We start from the raw sequence: 24,369 nt of genomic DNA on the forward strand, positions 1-24,369 counted from the left end.
CTGAAATCAATTTATATAATTAAATAATATGTAAATTTATTTAGGTTTAAAATTTTGATTTCAACCTAAGTCATTTAATAAATAGATCAGGTCGAATCGATCTATTTAAATAATTAAGCCAAAAATCTCAACTCGAACTCTCTTATTTCATATTAGGTTCAAATTGAATTAGGTTTTGTGGGTGACATATAGTAGATATCAAGCATTATATATTGCTGTTGCTATACGTTGAAGAATGATATCCAGCAGGCATAATTAATTTGCTGACTTCATCTATTTGTCCAAAAAAAGATCATCTCTCTAGCGTCTCTTCAATCTATATCGTTAGTGTTTATCATAATCATGGAAGGATCTATGTATGGCCCCTGTGCCTTGGGCAAAAAAAATAACTAATTTTAGGGGACTTTTTAGCAATTTTGGATATTTAAAATTCAATTTTTTTTTTTGATATTTTCATCCCTAATTTTAATCATAATCTTTATGTTCAAATCTTTAATCTTAATCTTAATCTTTAATCTTGTTTCTTAATTTTTTTTGAAATGTTGTTTCGTGATTGTTTTAGAATGTTGTTCAACCGACTTCAAATTGAAAAATAGGCTGATGGATGAGTAACTTCCTACATAATACTAGCTTCATTGCATTTACAAAAAAAAATTTGAATTTAGAATTTTGGTTTTGTTGGCAAATTTGAAAAAAAAACCATGGATTTACTAGTTGTAATGGTGTTGAGTCTACGTATATGTCAAAATTTACAAGAAACAACATTTTAAAAAAATTTTGGCTTGTCTTTGGCTGTGTCGTGGGATTATTGTGCTTCTAAAACTCATTTTACAGAAATAAAAAATATTTTGTTGTTCATTATACAAACGAAACTATGTCGAAATTTCGTCCATTCGTTGATGCCCCAGGGAACTCTAAATTCTGAATCCATCACTATTCATAATATACTTTTGAAGCCTGTAAACATGACGCCCTATTGAATAAATTACTCACTATTAATACGTAAATAAAATATATTTATCATTAGTTTATTCGACTATTAGATATAGCTAAACTATTTTTTCATTATAAGCGGAAAACACCAATCCTTACTAGATTTCACCTCCAAATTAAGGACCAAAGTTATATAAGGCATCCTTTCAAATAATATAATATTGTCTATCATGACCCTTAAAATAATTTATACTCATTTTAATATGTGGATTTAACATAATCAAATATATTTAAGTATATTGTAATATTTATAATAAATGCATGCAAACATAAAAATAATATTTTAATTAATTACTATAGATGATCATAGTAGTAAAGCTATAATCAAAATTTGATATTCCATACAATCAAATATCCTATTTTACTATATTTTTACAACAAAATTTTTATTTAGTTAAATAATGTAATTTCAAACAAACACTTAAAAAAATCATTCATGTATCACAATAAAACAAAAATTGTACCAATGGTTTTATAATTTACAATCATGTCATTTGCAAAACTTAGCAATGCTCTTTTTCTAAAGTTCATACATTGTTGGCTGGTGGCTACTTAAATAAAGCTAGAATTGTTACGTAGTGGCTACTACATGCATTGTTGTTGGTTATAACGTAATGGTTGATTGCTAATACTTCAGCTTTTGGCTATAGAATGTATCCATGTACTTTGTAGCATAAAATCATCACATTTGACAAAGCATCCAAATGTAGAGTATACAAAAACTACCTAGCAATAATAGACGTTCGATCAGATGTACGTACGAAACCAAATCCTAGGTCTTCGGCCTAAACCATCCCTCATCGACCATTTATTATAGTGGTAATCGAGAGTCCATTTACCGAACAAGCCTCAACACTTGATAACGATGGATCAACATGATGTAGACTTCCTTTATGAATGAATGCAGGTTGATTCGGAGAAGGAAGTTCCACTTTGCTGCTCAACATAAGCATTACTGTCGTCATTGTAGGCCTGTCGTCTGCACATTCTTGAACACATAATAGTCCGATCTGAATACAACTCAACAGTTCCTCGTCCATAGCATATTCTCTCAGAGATTTATCGACTATCTCCAATGCTCGACCTTCTTTCCAAAGATCCCAAACCTGTTGTCCAAGCTTAATTAGTTTCATCTTCCTTTAACAAAGAAAGATATCATCATATTATATGATTACGAGTTAAGAGTAACTTACACAACCAACTAAATTGACGAAAGGATTTTCAGGAGAAAAATCCAAGTTTTTTCTACCAGTAATAATCTCCAATAATAAGACTCCGAAGCTAAAAACATCCGACTTAATTGACAACAGGCCTTCTAATGCATACTCTGGTGCCATATATCCACTACGAAAGTACATAAGCAATCAAAATAAGATTTATCACACAACCTTGTTTTTCTCAAGTTAATTTTAATGACCATTTTGTTTAGGTTCATGAAGAGTGCTTACAAGGTTCCAACCACCCTTGTGGTGTTTACTTGTAGTTGCTCATTTCCAAATATTCTAGCCATGCCAAAATCAGAAATCTTGGGAACCATATTTTTGTCAAGAAGAATATTGCTTGCTTTCAAGTCTCTATGAATGATCCTTAATCTTGAGTCTCGATGAAGATATAACACTCCTCGAGCAATCCCAATTATGATTTCAAATCGTTTTTTCCAATCTAGCAACGACCTATTCTCTTCATCTACGATGAAATGAAAAAACATTTCAGATTGGGACTAAACAAACAAAAAAAGTATGATTGATCATGTCGAAGAACCAACTTAGCCAAAAGATTAAGCTGATTGTACGATTGAGGCCTCAAGATATGTTATATACTCTAACAATAACGAATTAGGGAAACTTACTAAAAATGAGTGTGTCTAAGCTCTTGTTTGGCATGAATTCGTAGATCAACATTTTCTCCTCTCCTTGGACGCAACAACCTAACATCTTGACAAGGTTCCTATGCTGGAGTTTAGCAATTAGTCTAACTTCATTCTTGAATTCTTGTATACCTTGTCCTGAATTTAGAGCCAGTTTTTTCACAGCAATTTCTTGCCCATTTTCCAACTTACCCTACAAATACACACAGAATATGCAAGGACAGGATCCAAGTTAGTCAATAATATATATATATATATATATATATATATATATATATATATATATATGAATATATATATATATATATGTGTGTGTGTATGTGTTTAAAATCATATACCTAGAAATACTAGTATGTGTTGGTTAAGTTGGAAGAAGATTTGTTCTGTGAATGTTTTGAATTGGGTTCAAACTAGGTGTGTTCAACGGGCCTTTATTTTGAGCCCTTATCTGGCCCGTAACTAGAAACGTTTTTTAAGGATCGGGTTGAAAATAGGCTTGACTGACAACGGGTTCTACTACAATTAAAATGAAGTGAATTATAAAAGGGTTTAATAAGAGTCGAAAATGGGATTTTGTAAATAGAATAATTTTGATGAATAATTTAATTATTACAAATGACAATGTTGATGGAGATTATTAACATTTTTACAATTTAATTTTTAAAAATGATAATTGAAGTATTATAAATTGATCATTGGTGATTATAATAATTTTAGCAACAAAAATAGGCCGGATTGAGCACGGCTAAAGTCCATATTAAGTTTAAAGGGCCTTTATCAACCCCGGCTCATATTTACTTTAGTCCAGTTCAGCCGTATCCGGCCCAACATACCTAGTTAAAATCTCCTTAAATACATTTTTAAAAATATTATCGACATTATATGATTTTATTAACCGTCAAACATATTGATCTTGATTCATGAATATAAGTTGTAAGCAAACCATAAGAGATACCTTGTACACAGATCCAAAGCCGCCTTCACCAAGCTTATTAGCCAAACTGAAATTATCTGTGGCTGCAGCTATTTCGTTACGAGTGAAGAATGGTAAATCCGAACTTAAATCGCTTTCTTCGTCATTTATTGTCCATAGAGACCTTTCTTCTGCCTCTGCCCATTCAATCATCAATTACGTGTCTTTTTTTAAGTCTCATCCATCTAATAACTAAATTAATATATGTGCCAACTGCCAATCTTTTAACGGCCCATTGAGTTGATGGCACTAATGAATCATTTGAGAGGTGCTATTAATCGATGGTAATGGAAATAAAAACTACTGTAGTTTCAATTAAAAAATCTCTTGAATACCTTAATGATCATGCTTGTCCAACTTCAATTATCAAATTTTCTTCACAAAATTGATTTCAATGCATTAATATCATTAGGAGAGGTGGTATTAGATGGTAGTGAAATTTTGTAAACAATAAACATTTTTGTGATCAAAGGTTCATTACCATGGTAATGAAATGAAACTTTTGATGAAATTTTACACTATAAATCATTTCCATTATCATCATTTAGTACCACTAATCAAACGGGCCGTAAATAGTGGTAATGAGAACGATTTGTAGTATAAATATTCATGATATGTATCATGTCATTACCTGATAATGAAAATTTGATAAAAAAAAAGTTTTTCTTTTCACAATTTTTCATTATCACTTAATACCACATGTTTAAGTGCTAATATATTGGAATTACTTTTATGAGAAAATGAACTTATCGAAGGAGAATAAGTATAGTAATTATATTTATCATAAGATATTTTTATCAAAATTACACTAATATTTCTTTATCATTCTCATCACTTAGTACCAGTTATCAAACGGGTCATAAGTAGCAAACTCAAGGGAACAAAGTAGTATACTGCGAAGTGCAAAGCAAAACCGAAAATAAGACATTTAATAGAAGTACCTTTTTTCTTCTTCAGGTGACGCCAATACACCATAAAAACTACAAGTAATGTGAATGCCATCACCATTATCACTATCAAAACTGCTTCAATCTTCTTTTTTGAGAAGGGAACTTTCGATTTTCGATATTTCTCTGTAAAGAATACATGTCTCTTAGAATTATTGTCTTAAGCAGTATCACGTGATTCACTAATCTCCTTGCGAATCGCGAATCAATAAAAGTACTAGCGACGAATTATGATCAGTTTTGGGCTATTTTTGAGCAAATCACAAATTCAAAAAGCGAATTAACTAGCAAATTATGTTACACTACTCTTAGGCTCTTAGCCTTATTGTCCCATTGAGCTTGAGCAAGCTCAAAGGATGAAGGGAGCAATAAAAAAGTGCTCGTGGATAAAAAAAAAACACGAGCCTATTTATGGTCGGTTTGAGCTATTTTGAGTCACTTTGAACGACTCACAAATTTAAAAAGCGTATTAAGTAGCAAATTATGATACACTGATCTTAGGCTCTTAGCCTTATTGTCCCTTTGAGCAAGCTCAAGGACGAAGGGAGCAATCAAAAAGTGCTCGTTGATAAAAAAGAAAACACGAGCCTATTTATGGTCGATTTGGGCTATTTTTGAGTTATTTTGAGCAAATTACAAATTTAAAAAACGAATTAACAGACAAATTACATTACACTGGTCTTAGGCTCTTAGCCTTATTGTCCCTTTAAGCTTGCACAAGCAAGCTCAAAGGACGAAGGAAGCAATAAAAAAGTGCGTGGATAAAAAGGACAACACGAGCCAATTTAGGCGGACTAAGGGCTCACAGTGGACCAAAAGCACATTTTTGCACTATGATCATACCTAACTCAACTGCATCCGCTCGAAAGTACACATCTTGGCCCCCCAAAGGATACACCCTTATATCCTTTAAGACACCATACAATGTAATGCAGCCAGTGCCTGCACTGGTATAGCCTGTGCAAGAACAGTTCTTCAAGCATTCTTCTTCACATTCTTTCAATGTCAAGGTCTTGTTCACTAACGCGTTTGAAGTATCGGGCACCTTCATATGTTCTAGCTTTAAGAACCCTTCTCCGTTATTGCACATTGACCTGTTTTCTTGCCTTACACATCCTTGTGAACCGTTTCTCACATTCCAATCTCGCACTGATTTTGGTTCATACCTTTTGAGAACAGAGTTTAAAAACCAACATACATTAGGCCCATATACCCTAGGTTTGTGATTAGGGGTGTTCAATGGGTCGGCCCCATTTTAAGCCCTTATTCGGCCGCTTTTTAGAAGGGCTTTGTAAGGCAGGGGTCGAAAATGGACCCTACTGTAGTTAAAATGAAACGGGCTATAAAAGGGTTTAATGATGGTCGGAAACGGACTTTTGTAAATCACAAATTTTTATATGAGACAGTCTCACCGTGAGACGCGACGCGCTCTCAATAATAGAAAATTTTAGCATAATGAACATTTTTTATGAATTCGTCTTACGGTGAGACAGTCTCATACAAGAGGGGCAGTTTGTAAATAACATAATTAATAGATAGTTTAAATATTATAAATGACAAGGTGAATAGGAATTATTAATATTTTCTCAATTTAATTATTATAAATGATAATTTAATTGTAATAAATTGATAAATGTGGATTAAAATAATTTAAATGGGCCGAGTTGGGCCATATGGGCTTTCAAAGCCTGGCCCATTGAAAGCCCATATTAAGTTCAAAGGGCCCTTATCGAACCCGGCCCATTGAACACCCTAGTTGTAATCTGAACCATTTAAGCTTTTGGTTGATTACAGAAAGCAACATAAAAGTATAGAAGTACCCAGGAAAACAGGTGCACTGAAATTGGTTGCTACAATTGGGATTGCAGCTAGCAAAAACACCACACTCATCATACTGATCACAAACCTCCTTGGGTGCTGACCATAACACGATCCAACGATTCGTATTCTCGTGCCATGTTCGCCTCTGAATCGTTCCTGAATGTCCATCCACCATAAAGATCGAGATGATAGAATCATTAAGAACTTTGTAGGATACCGAAACCTCATTTATATCATTCACAAATCTGTAGTTGATGATCATACTAGAATGTGTCATATCAGGAACTCTACTCCATTTCTGTCCAACCCAAGGACCCGTCCTCCAAATTGGGCTAGAATCTCGGTACAAAAAAAACTGAGGAGACCCATTTGGATCAACCCGAAATGACAAATTCCCAAGACCCGGATCATCTTTTGATCTCCAAGAGGTTAAATAGTGTTCTATCCCTGTTCTTTTATCCAACCCAAGTTTCATTCCTGGTAGAAAAGTGTCTGTAATGTGATCAAAACTTTGCCAGAGCATATAATTTCCATTACTAGTAGTCAAGACTAAATTCCCCGAATCTAGAAGTTTACATGAGGTGCTGTTTATGTTCTTAACCGAAACAGGAGCTGCAATGTCAGTAGACCATATGGTAGTTTTTCGAGTAGTGATTGTAAGGTGTCCGTCTCTATCAATCAAAAGGGTTGCACGCGGGCCATTGATGGGTTTGTCTCCGTTAGCAACCCAAACAATAGTTTGCACTGTAACCTTCGAGAACCAAATCCCAACGAATTTTCTTCGAGTGGAGTTTCCCGGGCTAAAGAATCCTAGAGTAAACTTTCCTGATTCGGATGTTAAGACATCACCTTCCATAAGGGGACTAGTAGGAGTTATAGTATCAACCGAAGCACACGATTGTATCGAAACAAGTAAAAGAAAAGCTCTTAGAAACATTTTGCTGCACCAAATTGTGAAGATCAAGCAACAATCTTGGTGCATTGTGTTGGCATTGGCAGCATACTGTCTTTGGGTGTGAATTTTTGTGCAAATTCAACTGTTTTGAAGTAGACAAATACTACCTCCGTTCTATAAAACTCACACATAGCAGGTATTATGAAACCGATAAAAAAGGAAAGTGTGGCGAGTATTATGAAACGGAGGAAGTATTGACAGTTATACTGAGGTATCTAAGTCTCATGAATGATCAACTAACTGAAAAAGGCAAAATAATCAATAAACTGTAAAGTTGAAACAAGAAAAAAATGAGGAAAGACGTCCGTGATTGATTAGTCTACAACCGTACATATATTGAACAAGCTGCACTCAATTAATATCCCTTACTCCCATTTGATTTGTTCCATTCTTCTTATCTTCTTTATATGGAAAAATAGGGTCGCATCACTCGATTGTGACCGTATTATCTTTCACATCAGTACATTTGGAGATTTGGTGTGTAGTCATCGAGGTCAGTTGATGTCACTTAAATTCAAAATAAAATTATGTAGTACATGTAAATAAACCGTAGATGAGTTAGTTAGTATATTGTCTTTTACATGAATGATCAAAGTTCGAAATCCATAAAATGTGAATTTACTTATAATAAATTTTAACATTACTTATTTTTTTTTTCTGAATCCGCCACTTATGAGTATACCTTAAATGTAATGTAAAACCGAAACAACCATAAAACGGTCCACATTGACTAGGAAATCCATTTTGAAATGTTATTGGGATCGAAATTATATTTTTACACTATGCTTACGGACCGGGGAAAGGGGACAAGAAGGAGATTTTGAACTACTCATGATGAAGAAACTTGACATAAGGTTAGAAATAGCAGTCTCAGTCAATGTTTGGACATAGCACTGAAAAATATTGCGCCAAAAAAACTAAAGGATTTTGTCTTATAAAAAAATAAAACTGAGCAAAAATAAGAGAAATCTCGCAGAATCAAGATCCATCAACCATTTTCCCTAACAAATTTTTTAAAAAAGAAATAGTAAAGGTCTTCAGAAATTATTTAATTATGCCCACATCACATACAAATTGAGAAATGATCAAAATTTTGGCAACTTCTTTGTCTTCTTACTTTTCCAAGAACATAACCTCTATGAGGAGATATATACTGAATATGATATTAAATAGGACGCCTTACAAGCTAAGGGGCTAAGTTCCAGGGCCGTCCCTAGGGGTAGGCAAGGAATGCCACGAATTTTAGAAAAATTTGAGCGAAAAAATAAAAAAAATTAATCAAATAAGCGAAATTCTAAACATTTCCCAAAAGTAAGCGTCCGAACCCCAAAGCTGTGCTTTGGAGCTGTTCGCAGTTACTAACTGCGAACAGCTATAAAAGACAAACTAGCTGTTCGCAGTTGGTAACTGCGAACAGTTCAAAAAACACAAAATAGTTGTTCGCAGTTAAACTGCGAACAGCAAAAAGACAAAATATCTGTTCGCAGTTACTAACTGCGAACAGAAAAAAAAAAAAAAAATAAAAAAATAAAAAAATAAAAATTTCCTGTTCGCAGTTACTAACTGCGAACAGCTATTTTGTCTTTTTTGACCTGTTCGCAGTTACTAACTGCGAACAGCTCCAAAGCACAGCTTTGGGGTTTGGACGCTTACTTTTGGGAAAAGTTTAAAAAATCGCTTATTTGATTATTTTTTTTTTATTTTTTCACTCAACTTTTTCAAATTTTTGAATGCCACCGCCTAGGGCCCAATATATTTAAGGGCCGATATATATATATATATATATATATATATATATATATATATATATATATATATATATGATATGATTAATTAAAAAAAGCTAATTTTCTAATACAGTAGTACAATAGGTAGCCTACAGCACACATATTAGCAAAATAAAGAGGAGAGATAATTGGAAAGTTAATTTTGCATTCCATTTTCATAGCTGTCATCATTATTTCATTGGGAATATTGAAAAATTAATGGAAAGAGAATAAAGCTTCCATTTTTAAAAAGGAGAAAGACTTCATCTTCTACATCCAACCGTCATCTTCATTAGTTCGAATAGCTTCCATTTTTTTTTTTTTTTAATACAATTTCTCGGTAATTTTGAGCACTTTATTCCAATTGATTATTTAGTTTTAATAGATTTGAAGTAGTTCATTCTAATTTCATTATTCTGCAATTGTATTTGTATAGTCTACAATTTCTTAGTCTTGATAGTATATTCTTTAAATCTAAATTATGGGTAATTTGTTGGTAATTTTTGGTTAATTTTTGGGTAATATCAAGTATCAACAAAAGGGTTCTCACTTTTAATAGTTTAGTTAATTCTCAATTTTTGATTAATTTCTGGTGCATTCCATTTCTAATTTTTGGTTTTGATAGTCTACACTTTTTCATTTTTGGTTTCCTAGTTCTTTAAATCTAAATTTCTAATTTTTTGTATTTTTTGCAGAATTAAAATTATATAGTAGATTATTGTCAATTGAGAATTGATAATCCATCAGGTGCTATTGTTCTTTTCTTTAAATATCTTATTAATTGGTTTATTTTTATGCAATGTTGCCGAAAAGACATTTGTTTGGGTGTGAAAAAAGAACAAAGAAAAAACGAGAAGAAGAATTAAAAAAATCACAACAAGGAGCTTTTGATAAATTTGTTTTAAGAGGAGGAAATTATGACATTCGAAAATTTAAAATAAATAAAATTATTTTGAACTTTAAACTAATTAGAAAATTTACCATGAACAATTGAGTTAATTAGGTTATTATAATAATAGTAATAATAACAATAATATATATATATATATATATATATATATATATATATATATATATATAAAGAGAAAAGATCTAAAAAGTGGGCAGCAAGACTAAGTAAACTAGGTGCCAAAATAATTTTTAGTCTTATCCTTTAGATAAAACCAAAAATAAAGATCTTGGATTTTTCATTTCTTGCCCATGAAGTAAAATTTAATAATAGATAATTTTGCAATCAACAGCCTATAAATAAACCAAATGTACCGTGGGAAAAATAGGAGAGAAACTTAAATTTCAGAAAAATTTATTTATAAAGGGCAAATTCCTAAAGAAAAATTCTAAAAAAAATAAAAATAATAATAATAATAAATTTCTACAACAAAGAAATTTAATTAATAGTGAAATTATTAAAGGTATAAATTCTTACATATATTTATTCACGTAAAATTATGCCCATAAATTTTATATGTTTATTATATATAAATTAATATTTCTGAAAATTTTGGTGAATTAATTCGTTATAATTTATTTAATATTATTTATTCATTGAAATTATCAAAAATCGCATAAACCAAAATAATTTTAATTAAAATAGTAAACATTAATATTCTTAAACGAAATTTTTTTTTCTGTGCATATATATATATATGAAATATTTGTTTTGTATTAATTTCGTGATTTATAGTCAAGTATAAATATTATTATTATTTTTTGCTAAAAAACGCATAAATAAGGAAAATCATAAATTGGATTACCATTTCTTGATTATATTATATTATATTGCCATACTTTTACCAAATTAATCTTTTCAATCAAAAACCTCCTGAAGTTATACATTTGAGATTCAATTGTATTGAGTATTGTTGAATTTTGACTAAGATGTGTAAGTTGTGTCTTGATTAAAATTGAAGACTAGTAATATTGGGTAATTTGATATTCTTGAATCGACTGTGAGATTTTAAAGGTTAGAATGCTAGCATAACTCTTAGTTAAGCTACGGTCTTAGGAGGAGAGGTAATAAGTTACATGTTAGTATAGTAGTATCGAATGCTCTCTAGTGATGTTATGATCTTGTTATGCTTCAGAAGGCGACGTAATCGAGGAACCTTTTTAGTTGATAGCTGCGAATCGATCACGGCTTTTTGGAGCGTCTCGTTGGTGAGTAGCAATAGTCCCTTAAAGGGTCTGGCCAGACTACTGTCTTGAAAATAAACTTTTTACTAAAGCTCTTTTGAATTGGAAATTGTTGAGACAAATGTTGTTGTGAATGCTTATGCTGATATTATGATATGGTCAATGGATCGGGCTTGCGAGCTGGTCATTGACGGAGTTGAGGAACATTGTTCCCTGCTCCCTGTTTGAAGCGAATTGTCATTGAGATATTGACTAGCTTCACCCGAGAGTGACACAGCCTTAGAGCTATGGATGAGTCTCTCAACTAGACTCCCTGTGCGCACATAGATCTAGGGAACTGATGTTGCTTTTAAACCTATGATTTGAATTATTGTGTTTTGTTGTTCTGGATTGTTACTTCTCATTCAGTTTAATCTGATTCCCTGTTGTTTCCATCTTTTAGTCGATTACAGATCGAATCTGGTCAGGAACAAGTGGGTTAGCAATGTTGATGAGGGTGCCAAGGATGTCCTTTTGAGCTGAGCCCGTGGGAGTTTATCGTTGAGGGTGCCAAGGATGTTCTTTTGAGCTGAGCCCGTGGGAGTTTATCGTTTGTATTAGGAATTTGTTAAATGTATATTAGTTCTGATTATGTTGGTTATATTGAACTCGGAGTAAATTATAAGATTACTTTATGTTTAGGTTAGATGTTTGGTTTGAGATTTAGCTGAATTAGTCACGTTGAAGAGCTTGTGACCCCTTTGCTTGAGTTTTAGAAGTGTGATTTCAGTTTCTTGGGAAACGAATCCAGTGATGACCCTGTTTACCCAGTCAACGGTAAGACGGGTTGTTACAGAAATTCTCATCACAATGTGAATATAAATGAAACTTTTCATAATGATATCAGAGAAAATGTTAATTTAGTTGATGATGAGAATGTCAGTGTATTTTTAAATAATAATGTTAATGAAGATGAATCCATGTAATGTTATGCAGGATGATGAAAATACTATTTCACCATTTGATTCTTTTGATCCTAAAGATTGGGATAATATTGATAATAAGTTAAGAGACGTTATAGTTGAAAAGGGACCTATAAAAGAATTAAATCTTGATTTCCCTTGGATGTTAATAATAGGCATTTTTCTTATTCATATTTTGCTTGAAAATTGATGAGTAAGGGAGAGATTAGCGATCGAAAATGGTTAGTTTATTCCAACAGCGTTGACAAAGTGTTTTGTTTTTGTTGTAAGTTGTTTAAATCTGCTAAAAATCGAAATTTACTAGCTAATGAGAGTTTACGTGATTGGCAACATATTAGTGAAAGACTCAAAAAACATGAAACTAGTGCAGAGCATATGACTAATATGAATACATGGAATGAAATGAGGGAAAGATTGAAAAAAAGTCAAACAATTGATAAAACTTTACAAGAAAAAATGCATATGAGACAAGTTTTTTTTTTAATATTTTGCGCAATAAAATGTCTTTTTTTTAGACAACATGTAATATTTTGTGAACACATTTATATACTACATTTTCTATATTTTTCTTCTTAAATCTATATTTTAGAAATATTATAAAAGGGGCCCAATTTTTAAATTTTGCCTAGGGCCCACACAATGTCAGGAACGGTACTGCTAAGTTCCCACCATTATATGCTTCTATCCCATATCGGATGTTCGAGCAACTAATTAGCATTTATAAAGTAAATGAGCTCTCTCAACTACTAGGCTAGTCTTATGGGTGGCGAGTTCTCTCGTTTGTTTTATAACAATGGTATCAAAGTTGACTTTGCGTGGTGGCCTGGGGTAAGCCAGTCGAGACCAACAAGGATGTTGGGCCTTATGGGGTTCGAATGTTAAAATGAATTTGAGACCATAACAAGGTTATGGGACTTTGTCCCTCATCAGTTATATGAGTAACTAATATGGAGTATATAGAGTAAATGGGCTCTCCCACCGTCAGCCTTCAGGCTAGTCTTTTGGGTGAAATCTCTCGTTCAACTACAACAAATTAACTCAAAACATGTACTATATATATATTTAACTCAACAATGTATACATAGCTCCTTATCAATTTAAAACTATTTGTAAGAATCAAATCAGTAAAATCTCACATCAAAACTGTTGCTCTAATCACTTTCTTCACACCTTACAACAATCAGACTTCTACCCCAAAAGAGCACCAAAAAATAGTGCAAAATGACAGCAAATGACCAAGAAAAATGTATGTTGTGTACCTTAACTTCTTGAATATACACTGACCTAAGTTTGCTACTTATGGACATTCTACCGCGCATTTAATGTTGTGACTGTAACTTGGTTCACGGTGAATGACTCGTCTAGTTTACTCGATGAAGAATCCGTTTCATTAGGGTTCCATCCCATGCAAAAGCCTGGTAGCTTAGGCTGAGGCAAAGCAGCAGATTCACTACTTAACATGAGCATCACAGATGCCATCGTTGGCCTATCATCTGCCCTTTCTTGCACGCATAGGAGACCGACTTGAAGGCACCTTAACACTTCATGTATCGAGTATAACTCTCCTATCGACTTGTCTAGTATTTCCGTCCCTTTTCCTTCCCTCCATAGCTTCCATGACTGTCGATATCAAATATGCGTTTCCCATTAGTAAATGATCATATACATGATAAAGGCGCGCAAAATGTTCGCGTTTTACTTACATATCCAAGAAGGTTTAGCTCATGATCTGCATTATAAAATCCTCTGTTCTTTGTGCTGCTAAGTATCTCTAGCACCAAGACTCCGAAGCTGAACACATCCGATTTTATCGAAAAAAGTCCATCCATTGCATACTCGGGAGCCATGTAACCACTGAATAACGAAGTTCATTAATCTCCCATGATATAGATTATATGTTGATAATATTATGAAGTTTTTTTGTAAGGTATTAGGAGTACTTACTATGTTCCGACTACTCTCCTTGTGTTCCCTTCCGTTTGATCTCCTCCGAAAATCCTTGCCATACCAAAATCGGAAATTTTTGGATTCATATCTCCATCGAGCAAAATGTTGCTTGCTTTCAGGTCTCTATGAACTATTCTATACCTTGAATCTTGATGAAGATATAAAAGCCCCCTAGCAATACCACAAATTATGTTGAACCGCGTTTCCCAGCTTAGCGATGCACACCTTTCTTTATCTGCCCAAAATCATTGGAAAACGAAAGAATAAGGATTTTGAACTAGAAAGAATATGCGATGATGATGATTCAAGAGGTGTTCAAAACAGATCCGACGACCCAAAATTTACCTGATCTTGTAACCGAACTCGATTTAACCCTACTTCAAAAACGAATTATTATTATGTAAAAATATTATGGACACAAAACTCGATTTCAAACTAACCCGAAATCAACCCGATAACCCGAATGAACACCTCTAAATGATTCCGATAGAGACTTACAATGTTCTTAATAATGATATAGAGACTTACGGAACAAATAAGCATCCAAGCTTCGATTTCTAAGGTACTCATAGATAAGCATCTTCTCATCCATCTCGACACAACAACCAAGTAATCGAACAAGATTGCGATGTTGAAGCTTTGCGATCAATCTAACCTCGTTCTTAAATTCTTCTACTCCTTGTCCTGATTCCTTAGATAGTCTTTTCACTGCGATTTCTTGTCCATCTGACAGCACACCCTGAAATTTTCCGACAGTTCAGATACAAACTATAACAAGAAAACAACCGATAAATCAATTAAGCTAAGGCCCTTTATTCTTCAACTTGATATTAGTTAAGAAACATGAAAATGTACCTTATATACGCGTCCAAAACCACCTTGTCCGAGTTTATTTGCATCATCGAAGTTATCAGTAGCAACGGCTAAGGTATAGAGGTCAAAAAAGGGCAACTCAACCTCATCTAGATTCTTCGTTTCCCCCGAGTAGTCCCTTTTGCTAGAGATCATTTGCGCGCTTAATAGAATTTCTTGGCTCCTTTCGGTTGGAGCTGTTCTTGAAGCTAAAATGTTAAAAACATAACAAAGAACAGTTTAAACAAACAAATTTATGATAGTAAAAGAGAGTCTTTTGTGCTGAAATGTACTATATGTACCTCTTGTGTCAACTGTTCTTCCAAGTATATTTCGGGTTTTTTGTGCTTTTTTGCGCTTCAATATGATCAATGTGATTAAACCGGTTGTTACCATCGCGGAAGCAATGCTTATACCAACACCCATTGCAATTTTCTTTGAGTTATCAGAACCATTTCCAGAGCTTAAACCTCCTGTTGAGTTTATGACATGAAATTTAAGACTAATGTATTAAGGATGATAACACAAGTACATAAAAATAAAGTTGATATTGAGATGTTCATTGAGGAAATTCCTTGGTGGGTGAATTGAATTTTAAGGCAAGTTTGTATTTTTTGTTCCCAAGCACAAGCAAGTCATTGGGACCTATGTTCTCGGACTCGGGTACTAATGTTAGAGACTGGTACGTGTTCAAGTGTCGGATACGTCTAAACTCTAAACATTCAATTCTACGCCTAAAATGTCCGAGTATTAAAGATGGGACACGAACATGTGAAGCAAAATGAAGAGTCCGAGTAACATAGATTGGGACATACATGATACCTAGTTAGTGTGTATGCAATATTCCAATCTATAAATAGCATGGAACCAAGCTATGTCACATGACCGACTTTAATGTTACTATCCTCTGTTTTTTTTTAATATCTACACTTTTTTCGAAAAGTTCTCATGTAAAAAGAGAATTATTAGAGCTATAAATGAAATAAAGGATAGTGTATATAGCATATCTATTAAGTTCAAAGTTCTAAGCCAATAGGCACACAAGATGTGCAAATACTCGCATAACATAAGGAACACTAGCTCAACATATATATAAAAATAAAAAAAAAATTAAAATTGTAACAACTGGATATCTGATTTTGTAAATACTTAGACTCTGATTCGAATGTGGTATTCTGTATCCAGTTGAAAAACGAATATCCGATTCAAATTATCCGTTTTGATATCAAATGGATTTTCCAATTTTGAAAACCGAATATCCAATTATTCAAATCAAATATTTTTACACACCCTTATACAATTTTTTATATCCATTGTATTACTTAGTCTTAATTCACGATTACATGATCTAACCTTTGACCTAAATCCTAAATTATTTCTTCATCAATTAATAATACAATCTAGACTTATTAACGATAATATAAATCCACATTGAATAAAATTTTAAAAGACAGATAAAATAAGTTGCGATATTAAAAATATATTAAATTTTAGAAAAATACAATTTGGTCACCTAAAACATAGCGACTCTGGTCCACTATCCACATCAAATATTTGATTTTACAAAATATGAAACGTGATTGGAAAAATATATCGGTTGCTATGTAATTGGATCTTTATTTTATCCTTTAAAATTTTGGTTCCAAATAAGATCAAATATATGATTATATTAATCAAGTGATGCATTATCATTATCAAGAATATTGTTGGGTAGTTACATAGCCAAATACGTACTTCTATTTTTTCTGACAATGGACGTATTGTCAGATTAACAGATCATCATCTTTATTTTAACTTTGTCTAATAGTGACATATTAAAATAGTTTCTAATAGTGACATATTATAAGAGAAATATTATTATTATAATTAAATTTAAGTAATATTTGAGTATAAGTATCTCTTTTTAAATTGTGAATTTCAATTATAAAATCATAAATAAAAAATTTGAAAATGACAAGGTTTAAATAATTATTCTCAAATTCTCAACTTTAACAACAATTGTGGGATTTGATCCAAATTCAAATTTGAAAATTTTTTATTTGCCAAACAATATATTTGAGCCAATTTTAAATTTTCAAATGAAATCATTGTTCCCAAATATGGCATTAATGGATATCAGGCCAGTAACGAAATTGTAATTGAAAATAAAAACAATCGTCTAAAATAAAAAAGCGATGAACTGATGATGAACTACTAAATACAAATAGCAACGGATCGGAATAGCGACAAATTGGTTCAGAATATATGGCACAGAAGAATTGTGTAATATCCAATATAACACAGAAAGGTATGATGTCAGATTGTCAATTAAGCAGATTTAATATATATATATATAAAAGTAAGTATTCAGTTCAACTTATACTAATATTTTAAATTTAGTCCAAATCACAAACTAAGTCAATCAAGATTCACAATCTTAATTACATCCAAGTCTTTTAACCTACCATTCAAATTTGCTACAAAAGTTTTATATAGTTATGACTTAGTCGATGGAGAACTTTGAAACCAAAAATATTCTAGAAACTATAAATAAAAAGAGAAGGTATACAATTACACAATGAAAACAAAGACTAGTATACTTGTATTTGATTATTAAGTTAAGTTGGGCGGCCAATACATCCACAATTGACAAGAACCATGCCTAATTTTATAGGAAAAAGATTGTTCAACAAACTTGTACTTCGTGATATTCTACCTACAACACTCTTTTCCTACCTTATTGCATGTTTCAATGGGTATATTATCTATTTCTCTCAATTTGCATTATATTACACAATATGTATATGTATATATATATATATATATATATATATATATATATATATATATATATATATATATATATATATATATATATATATATATATATATATATATATATATATATATATATATATATATATATATATATATATATATATATATATATATATATATATATATATATATATATATATATATATATATATATATATATATATATATATATATATATATATATATATATATATATATATATATATATATATATATATATATATAAGTTTTATAGTACAAACTAAAAAAAATAATTATGTATAAAAAACAAGATAATTTTGAAAGTAATAACCTAATCCATCGATGACTTACTTTAACAATGTTATGTTAATTTCTAATTTTTATACTATATTTTTTTTGTTTTTTTAGGGCCCACTTTGTCAAAATAGGTGAGAATTAAACATGAGCCTTTTACTTTGAAAAATAAAGCAGCTATATTAGGCTATTTTGACTAATTTTCAGATACCTTTATGAAGATTTTGTTGGCTTTAATAAATTCTTAATAACAAAGGAATAAATAAATTAAAATGTTAGTTGACATTTAGCTTTGTGCTTTTGAATTATTAGCTTTGTTTTTAGTTTTGCTTTCCAGTAAATTACTTTTTAGCTATAATTTTAAGCTAAAATGAAAAAAACTACTTTATTAGTTTTTTTTAATGATTTTAGGCTTATTAGCTTACTTTTTCACTAATATAAAACCAAAAATCAAGACTTAATTTTATCATACATTTCCAAAATAGCTTAATCATATATCTAATTTAAAAGTCAAAAAAACAATCAGCACAAGTCATATAAGTCAACTAAAAAACTAATAGTATTTGCCAAACAACCCTTTATAATAAAATAATTATAAATTGTTCTTAATTATTATATTAATTTTCAAAAAAGTACTTATAAGCTAAAGGAGAAGGTAAAGGTTGGCAAAATCAAACCTAACTAGGTCCAAAAGATTGGCTGATGAATGTTTAAACACAAAAACTTCATACAATTGAATTAGAAAATCTATCTTGGACGAGGCCTGATAATGAAACCGTTAATTTGGGTTGGCCCAGTTTGCGCGTGTAACAATCTCATATGTTTTCTCTCGTTTTTCCATTTTCTGGCATTTTTCAATTTTAATCTTAAATGTATTAAATTTGAATTTAAAGCTATCAATTTCAACTTAAAGTAAACTTTAAATAGATCAATTAAAATAAAACATTTAAAATTTGACGTTAAACTAATCAATTTCTACCTAAATATGGTTCTATTTCATAATTTGAGAACGAAGTTAATAAAATAATATTATATTATCATTTTATGGATGAATTTCAAACAACAAATGAATGGTCAATAACACTATCAATGATAATGTTGTACTACACAATACAAGTACTCTTATTCAATGCAACAAGATGGTTCTAATGGAACATAAGAGTACTTGTACTCTTTAATCATCGATCAATAATAGTGATATTACTCATTTCTCAACACGCTTATATATATTTGTAAATAGTTCAAATTGAATATGTTAATAGTTAAATTATCACAATTGATGTTTTATGATCTAACTCAATTTTGAACGTATAAACATCAATTATCGTTTTTAAAATAAGTATTCAAAGTCTATAAAGATATTGTACAGGTTTTAGTTCAAATTGAATATGTTAATAGTTAAATTATGACATATAGTTTGACAATGATGTTTTATAATCTAACTCAATATTAAAATTCTAATCTTCAATTATCATTTTAAAAATAAGTATTCAAATTGTATAGATATATTGTATAGCATTTAGTTCAAATTTAATATGTTAGTAATTTTAACACTATTATTGATAGGTTTATTGACCATTCATTTGTTGTTTAAAATTCATCCATAGAATGATAAAATATTACCATTTTATAAAACTTCATTCTGAAATTGTGAAACTAAACCATATTTAAGTAGAAATTGATTAGTTTAACGTCAAAATTGATCACTTATAAGTCCAAATTGAAATTTTTTATTCTAATTGATCTGTTTAAGTTTTACTTTACGTTAAAATTGATATCCTTAAGGTCAAAATTTATATCTTTAAGGTCAAAATTAATAAATGCCCAGAAATTGAAAACAAACGAGGAAAAGCGTATGATATTGTTACGCGCGTGAAATTGAGCCGGCCCACTTTTGGTCTCAATTTGAGACATTCTCGGCCAAGTTTTGGTGTTAGAAAATTTGACAATTTTGACCAATTATAATCATTTTGAAGGAGACCCTAAAAAAACTAGTCCAACACATTAAAGTATGATCTAGAATACCATAATTTTTTATGTTTTACTTTTTTTAAGGATACTGTACTAATGTTCATCAACTCTATAAACAATAATAAGGCGGCTTCAATATATTTTTTATTCCTCAGTTTTTTTGAAAAGACTGAATTTGATATATTGTAGTTTAAAAACAAACTATTATATAAGAAAGTATAATCTATAGCAAATTTAAAGAGACAAAAAGTATTTTATTTAATTTTGTTTTTATTTTAATTTTGTTGTTTTATTTTGCAAAAGTAGGGTTTTATGAGACAAAAAAAAGTAAATTTTAAGTTTATGATCTATATGAAACAAAAAACTTTTTTTTTTATGTGTCTAATACAGTAATATACCGTAATTCCATAAAGGTCCAAATTCCCTTCCTTCCTTAAATGTATAATGAAGTAAGGTAATTAGTTTCAATTAGAATAACCAAATTCATTGTGAAAAAATCAATTTCATTCACAAGAGTAAAAAATATGTTAACCAAAAAACACTAATGGATAAGCACATAATCAATTTTCACTATTATAGATTATTTTATATTTAGATATGAAAATACAAATCTTTTTTGAAAAATGTATGAACATATATTTTATTTTGGTTCATTGAAATCAATTGAGGAGAACATATCCTACTTATTCATGTATTTAATTTCCTATTATAGCCAATAAGATTATGCCTACTCCTTGCAAAATATCCCCTATGATAGAGTGATAATGCTAATGTAATAATTAATGATCCTCTCCTATTACATTTCTTTTCAACAAATAATCTTAATAGAAATAGGCATTATTTTGAGCTCTAATTAGAGAACATTTGAGCATATTCAACATGTTTAAGTGTATAGCACCCCTAAAAATTGAGAATCTCAATATTAAATTACATATTACTCCCTCCTATTCATCTTAAGTATTTTATTTTCTTATTTGGTCAAGTCACTTTAAATGTCTCATTTTTATTTTGGATATGCTAACTTTATCAATTTATCCTTACTAAACTTAACTTCTTCCCACCTTTACATCTACTAATCCCATTTTACCCCTATTAAAATTTAAAAATACTACACTTTTTTCTTTTACATGTGGTCCCATTTGACCGCCTAAAAAGTAATAAAAAGTCAAATGGAATACATTGGATGAATAGGAGAGAGTATATATAGATAAAAAATTATTAGATAAATATCATAGTTTTAACATTGCACATGACCTTTAAATTTTTTTTCAATTTTTACCCCGCCCCTGACTCTAATTTTACTATCAAACCAAAAATTCTCCCCTATCATTATTGTTCTTTATAGGGTTTTGCTCTTACTTATATACTAATAAAAGGGTTTAGGGCGAATTCAATAAACGGAAATGTAATGCCTAAACATTGTAGTTCGCTCGGGTATCCAATACATGCATTAGTCATTTACCAAACAGAATAAAACGAAAGTCAAATAAGGTAATATTACGTACCTAAGTCAGAATGAGCCAATCGAATATACAAATCTTGTCCACCTTGAATATAATCTCTCATATCAGTCAAATTATCGGTCCAAATCACACACCCATTACCAACCCCTTGAACCACTTCCAAATTAGCATAAGCCATACAACTACAATTCTTCTTGCACAAATTTTTACATTGATCAAGATTCAAACTTCCATCAACAAATGCATTTGTACTTTCAGGCAATTTCATATTAGCCAATTTCCAAAACCCATCATTCCCACAATCTAAATCTGTTTTTCTAACACACCCACTAGAACCATCTCTTAACCCCCAAGCTGTTGAATCTTTTGGTTCAAACCCATGTGGACATTGACAATCAAAAAATGAACTGGTATTACATATTGCATAGGGCCCACATACCCTATAAGAATCACAATCATCTGCCCTAGCATACCAAAATTTGTTCCATTTATTTGCTGTTGGGACCCATGTCCATCTTTGGAGATACCCATCAAAAGTTACCATTAACCTTGATTTTACCAGCCCACTAGGGGGTAACTCAAATTTATAGTAAACTTCTTGTTTACTGCGGTTAAAAATAAAGGTAAAATCGTTATTACCCGTTCCCATTTCGGGTACGCCACTAAACCGTTGCCCAACCCATGGCCCGCTCCGGTAAATAATTTGATTTTCATTTCTCATGTAAATCTCTGGGTCACCATGGTAATCCATTTTGAAAGTATAGTTACCAGACCCGGGATCATCAGGTCCGTTCCACGAGGTTAAAAACCGGTCTAGTCCAGTTTTAAGATTCCACCCGAGTTTTTGACCCGGAATGAGGGTATCACTAGGATGATCAAAACTTTGCCAAAGGTAATTATCTGGGTTTTCATCCTCTGCTTCTCGGATCACCAAATTCCCTGAATCCAACAGATGTATAATCGGGTTTCGACCCGTGGATCCTTCAGATTTCCATCTAATGTGGGACCCATCATCAAGAATCACAAGATTTGATTGGTTACCTAGTTTGAGGGTGCAGGAATCACTCCATGAGGGTGCATCTCTGTTACCAACCCAAACATAGATACCATCTGAAGGAATATCTTTATACCAAATTCCTAAATAGTGTTTTTTGGGATTTCCTTTAGAAAAAAAACCCAATTCAAAATTTCCACCAGCGGAAATTAGGGTTTGATTAAGTGAAAGAGATTGTGTTGAAGTTAGAGTATCAGATGATGAAGCAAAAACAGGGGAAAAACAGAGGAAATAAATTGGGAAAATGAAGATATTTGAAATAATAATGAGAATAATATAGCTTAATAATGAGAAAATGGGGAATTTCATTCTTAAAAAAATTTCCCACTTTTTTTGGGGGGTTGTTTAATGGGTTTGGAAATGGTTCATTTTAAGAAAAGAAATTGGATTTTATTAGTGGATTTGTAGGAAGGGAAAAGAAGACCAAAATGGACTCCTTTTTATGTCATTGTCAACTTGTTATGTTTACACTGGTTTTGTTTTTTAATTAAATTGTTGTACGTGATTGTGACACCGTGGACATGCTTTATATTTGGATTAAAAATCTATTTGATATATAAATTTCTTTTGATACATAAATTTTTTTTTAAAATTATTTTACCGAAAAGCAATCTTTACCAGTGATAAGTATTTTAATTTCTTAATAATCCCATTCATTGCCAATAAGACAATTTTCATGGGACAAGTGGAGTATGTGTGTAGTGTACACAAGCAATTCGTTCTCACTAGATGTGAGGATTCAGATTTTTGATGATAAAGTTTTTAAAATTGATTATAATAATTAGAAAAAGTTAAAAAAAAATAGAGAAGCTATAACATATTTTACTTAAATATTCAATAATTTTATGATTAATCTTAAGAAAATTTTAAATACTTTATGTGATGAACACTCTCAAACCCCTTATTTGATTTGTCATTAATTGCAAGAACAATGTTTAATCCTTAATTGGCTTCTCATAATGCTAATTAAAGTCTTAATCGCAATGATGTAAGGTCACTTATATGAATAATAATAAATTTGCATCAAATGCATTATAATTAATTCAAACGTTTTATTTTCCTTTTTGACATATTCATATCAAATGTTTTATTTTTCAATTTGGTGACCTTTTTGCCTCATAAAATCTAGCTATTTATACAATTGCCATTAAATTATCATTTTCCTTTTTTTTTCATAATTCTAATATGCTCTATGTGATTGATTCCCCTTTTCTTATTTGGTCCATTATCAAATAGGACATTTCATTAGATTACGAGGAAGTATTTTTTGAAATGTTAAATCTTATATGATTCTATCTAGATCTAACTTAAAAAATTAATTTCAATAATCATCTACGTATACATTATCTTGTGTTCTTTATTTTTATCTAAAATCATATGCTCTCACAAATGCTAATTTTTCATGTCCTTTATATTTCATTCATATTATTCAGGTCATATTTAATCTATTGTTAACCTTAACATACATTACTATTTCTTAGCATGATGATATTGATTGTATTGGTTAAGATTTAGCTTCGGAGTAGGGTTGTAAGTCGGACACAAGCTAACACTATACAACTTGACTAGTTGAGGTTTTAAGCCGATTTTGAC

The 24,369-nt window shown here is 30.9% G+C and overlaps 2 protein-coding genes across 3 annotated transcripts; both read right to left on the reverse strand.

Annotated features, from left to right (window-relative positions):
- Positions 1-1,412: 1,412 nt before the first annotated feature.
- Positions 1,413-7,759, reverse strand: LOC130823509 (G-type lectin S-receptor-like serine/threonine-protein kinase At1g11410). 2 transcript variants are annotated; one of them, XM_057688142.1, is made up of 8 exons: positions 6,601-7,759; positions 5,624-5,946; positions 4,775-4,906; positions 3,816-3,964; positions 2,843-3,053; positions 2,442-2,679; positions 2,187-2,337; positions 1,413-2,099 (listed from the first exon to the last, which is right to left on the reverse strand). In XM_057688142.1, the coding sequence occupies exons 1-8, from the start codon at positions 7,581-7,583 to the stop codon at positions 1,791-1,793; spliced, it is 2,496 nt and encodes an 831-aa protein (XP_057544125.1). In that variant the 5' UTR covers positions 7,584-7,759; the 3' UTR covers positions 1,413-1,790. The 2 variants fall into 2 exon arrangements, with proteins under 2 accessions (XP_057544125.1, XP_057544124.1); XM_057688141.1 differs by having other exon boundaries at positions 1,414-2,099; positions 3,816-3,970; positions 6,601-7,757.
- A 5,554-nt stretch (positions 7,760-13,313) lies between these two features.
- On the reverse strand, positions 13,314-23,158 carry LOC130823506 (receptor-like serine/threonine-protein kinase SD1-8). The gene is made up of 7 exons (XM_057688128.1): positions 21,765-23,158; positions 15,519-15,689; positions 15,220-15,425; positions 14,893-15,103; positions 14,362-14,599; positions 14,121-14,271; positions 13,314-14,037 (listed from the first exon to the last, which is right to left on the reverse strand). The coding sequence occupies exons 1-7, from the start codon at positions 23,083-23,085 to the stop codon at positions 13,726-13,728; spliced, it is 2,610 nt and encodes an 869-aa protein (XP_057544111.1). The 5' UTR covers positions 23,086-23,158; the 3' UTR covers positions 13,314-13,725.
- Positions 23,159-24,369: the final 1,211 nt, after the last annotated feature.

This window comes from Amaranthus tricolor, chromosome 9, assembly GCF_026212465.1.
Source record: "Amaranthus tricolor cultivar Red isolate AtriRed21 chromosome 9, ASM2621246v1, whole genome shotgun sequence".
NCBI classification, from domain to species: Eukaryota; Viridiplantae; Streptophyta; class Magnoliopsida; order Caryophyllales; family Amaranthaceae; genus Amaranthus; species Amaranthus tricolor.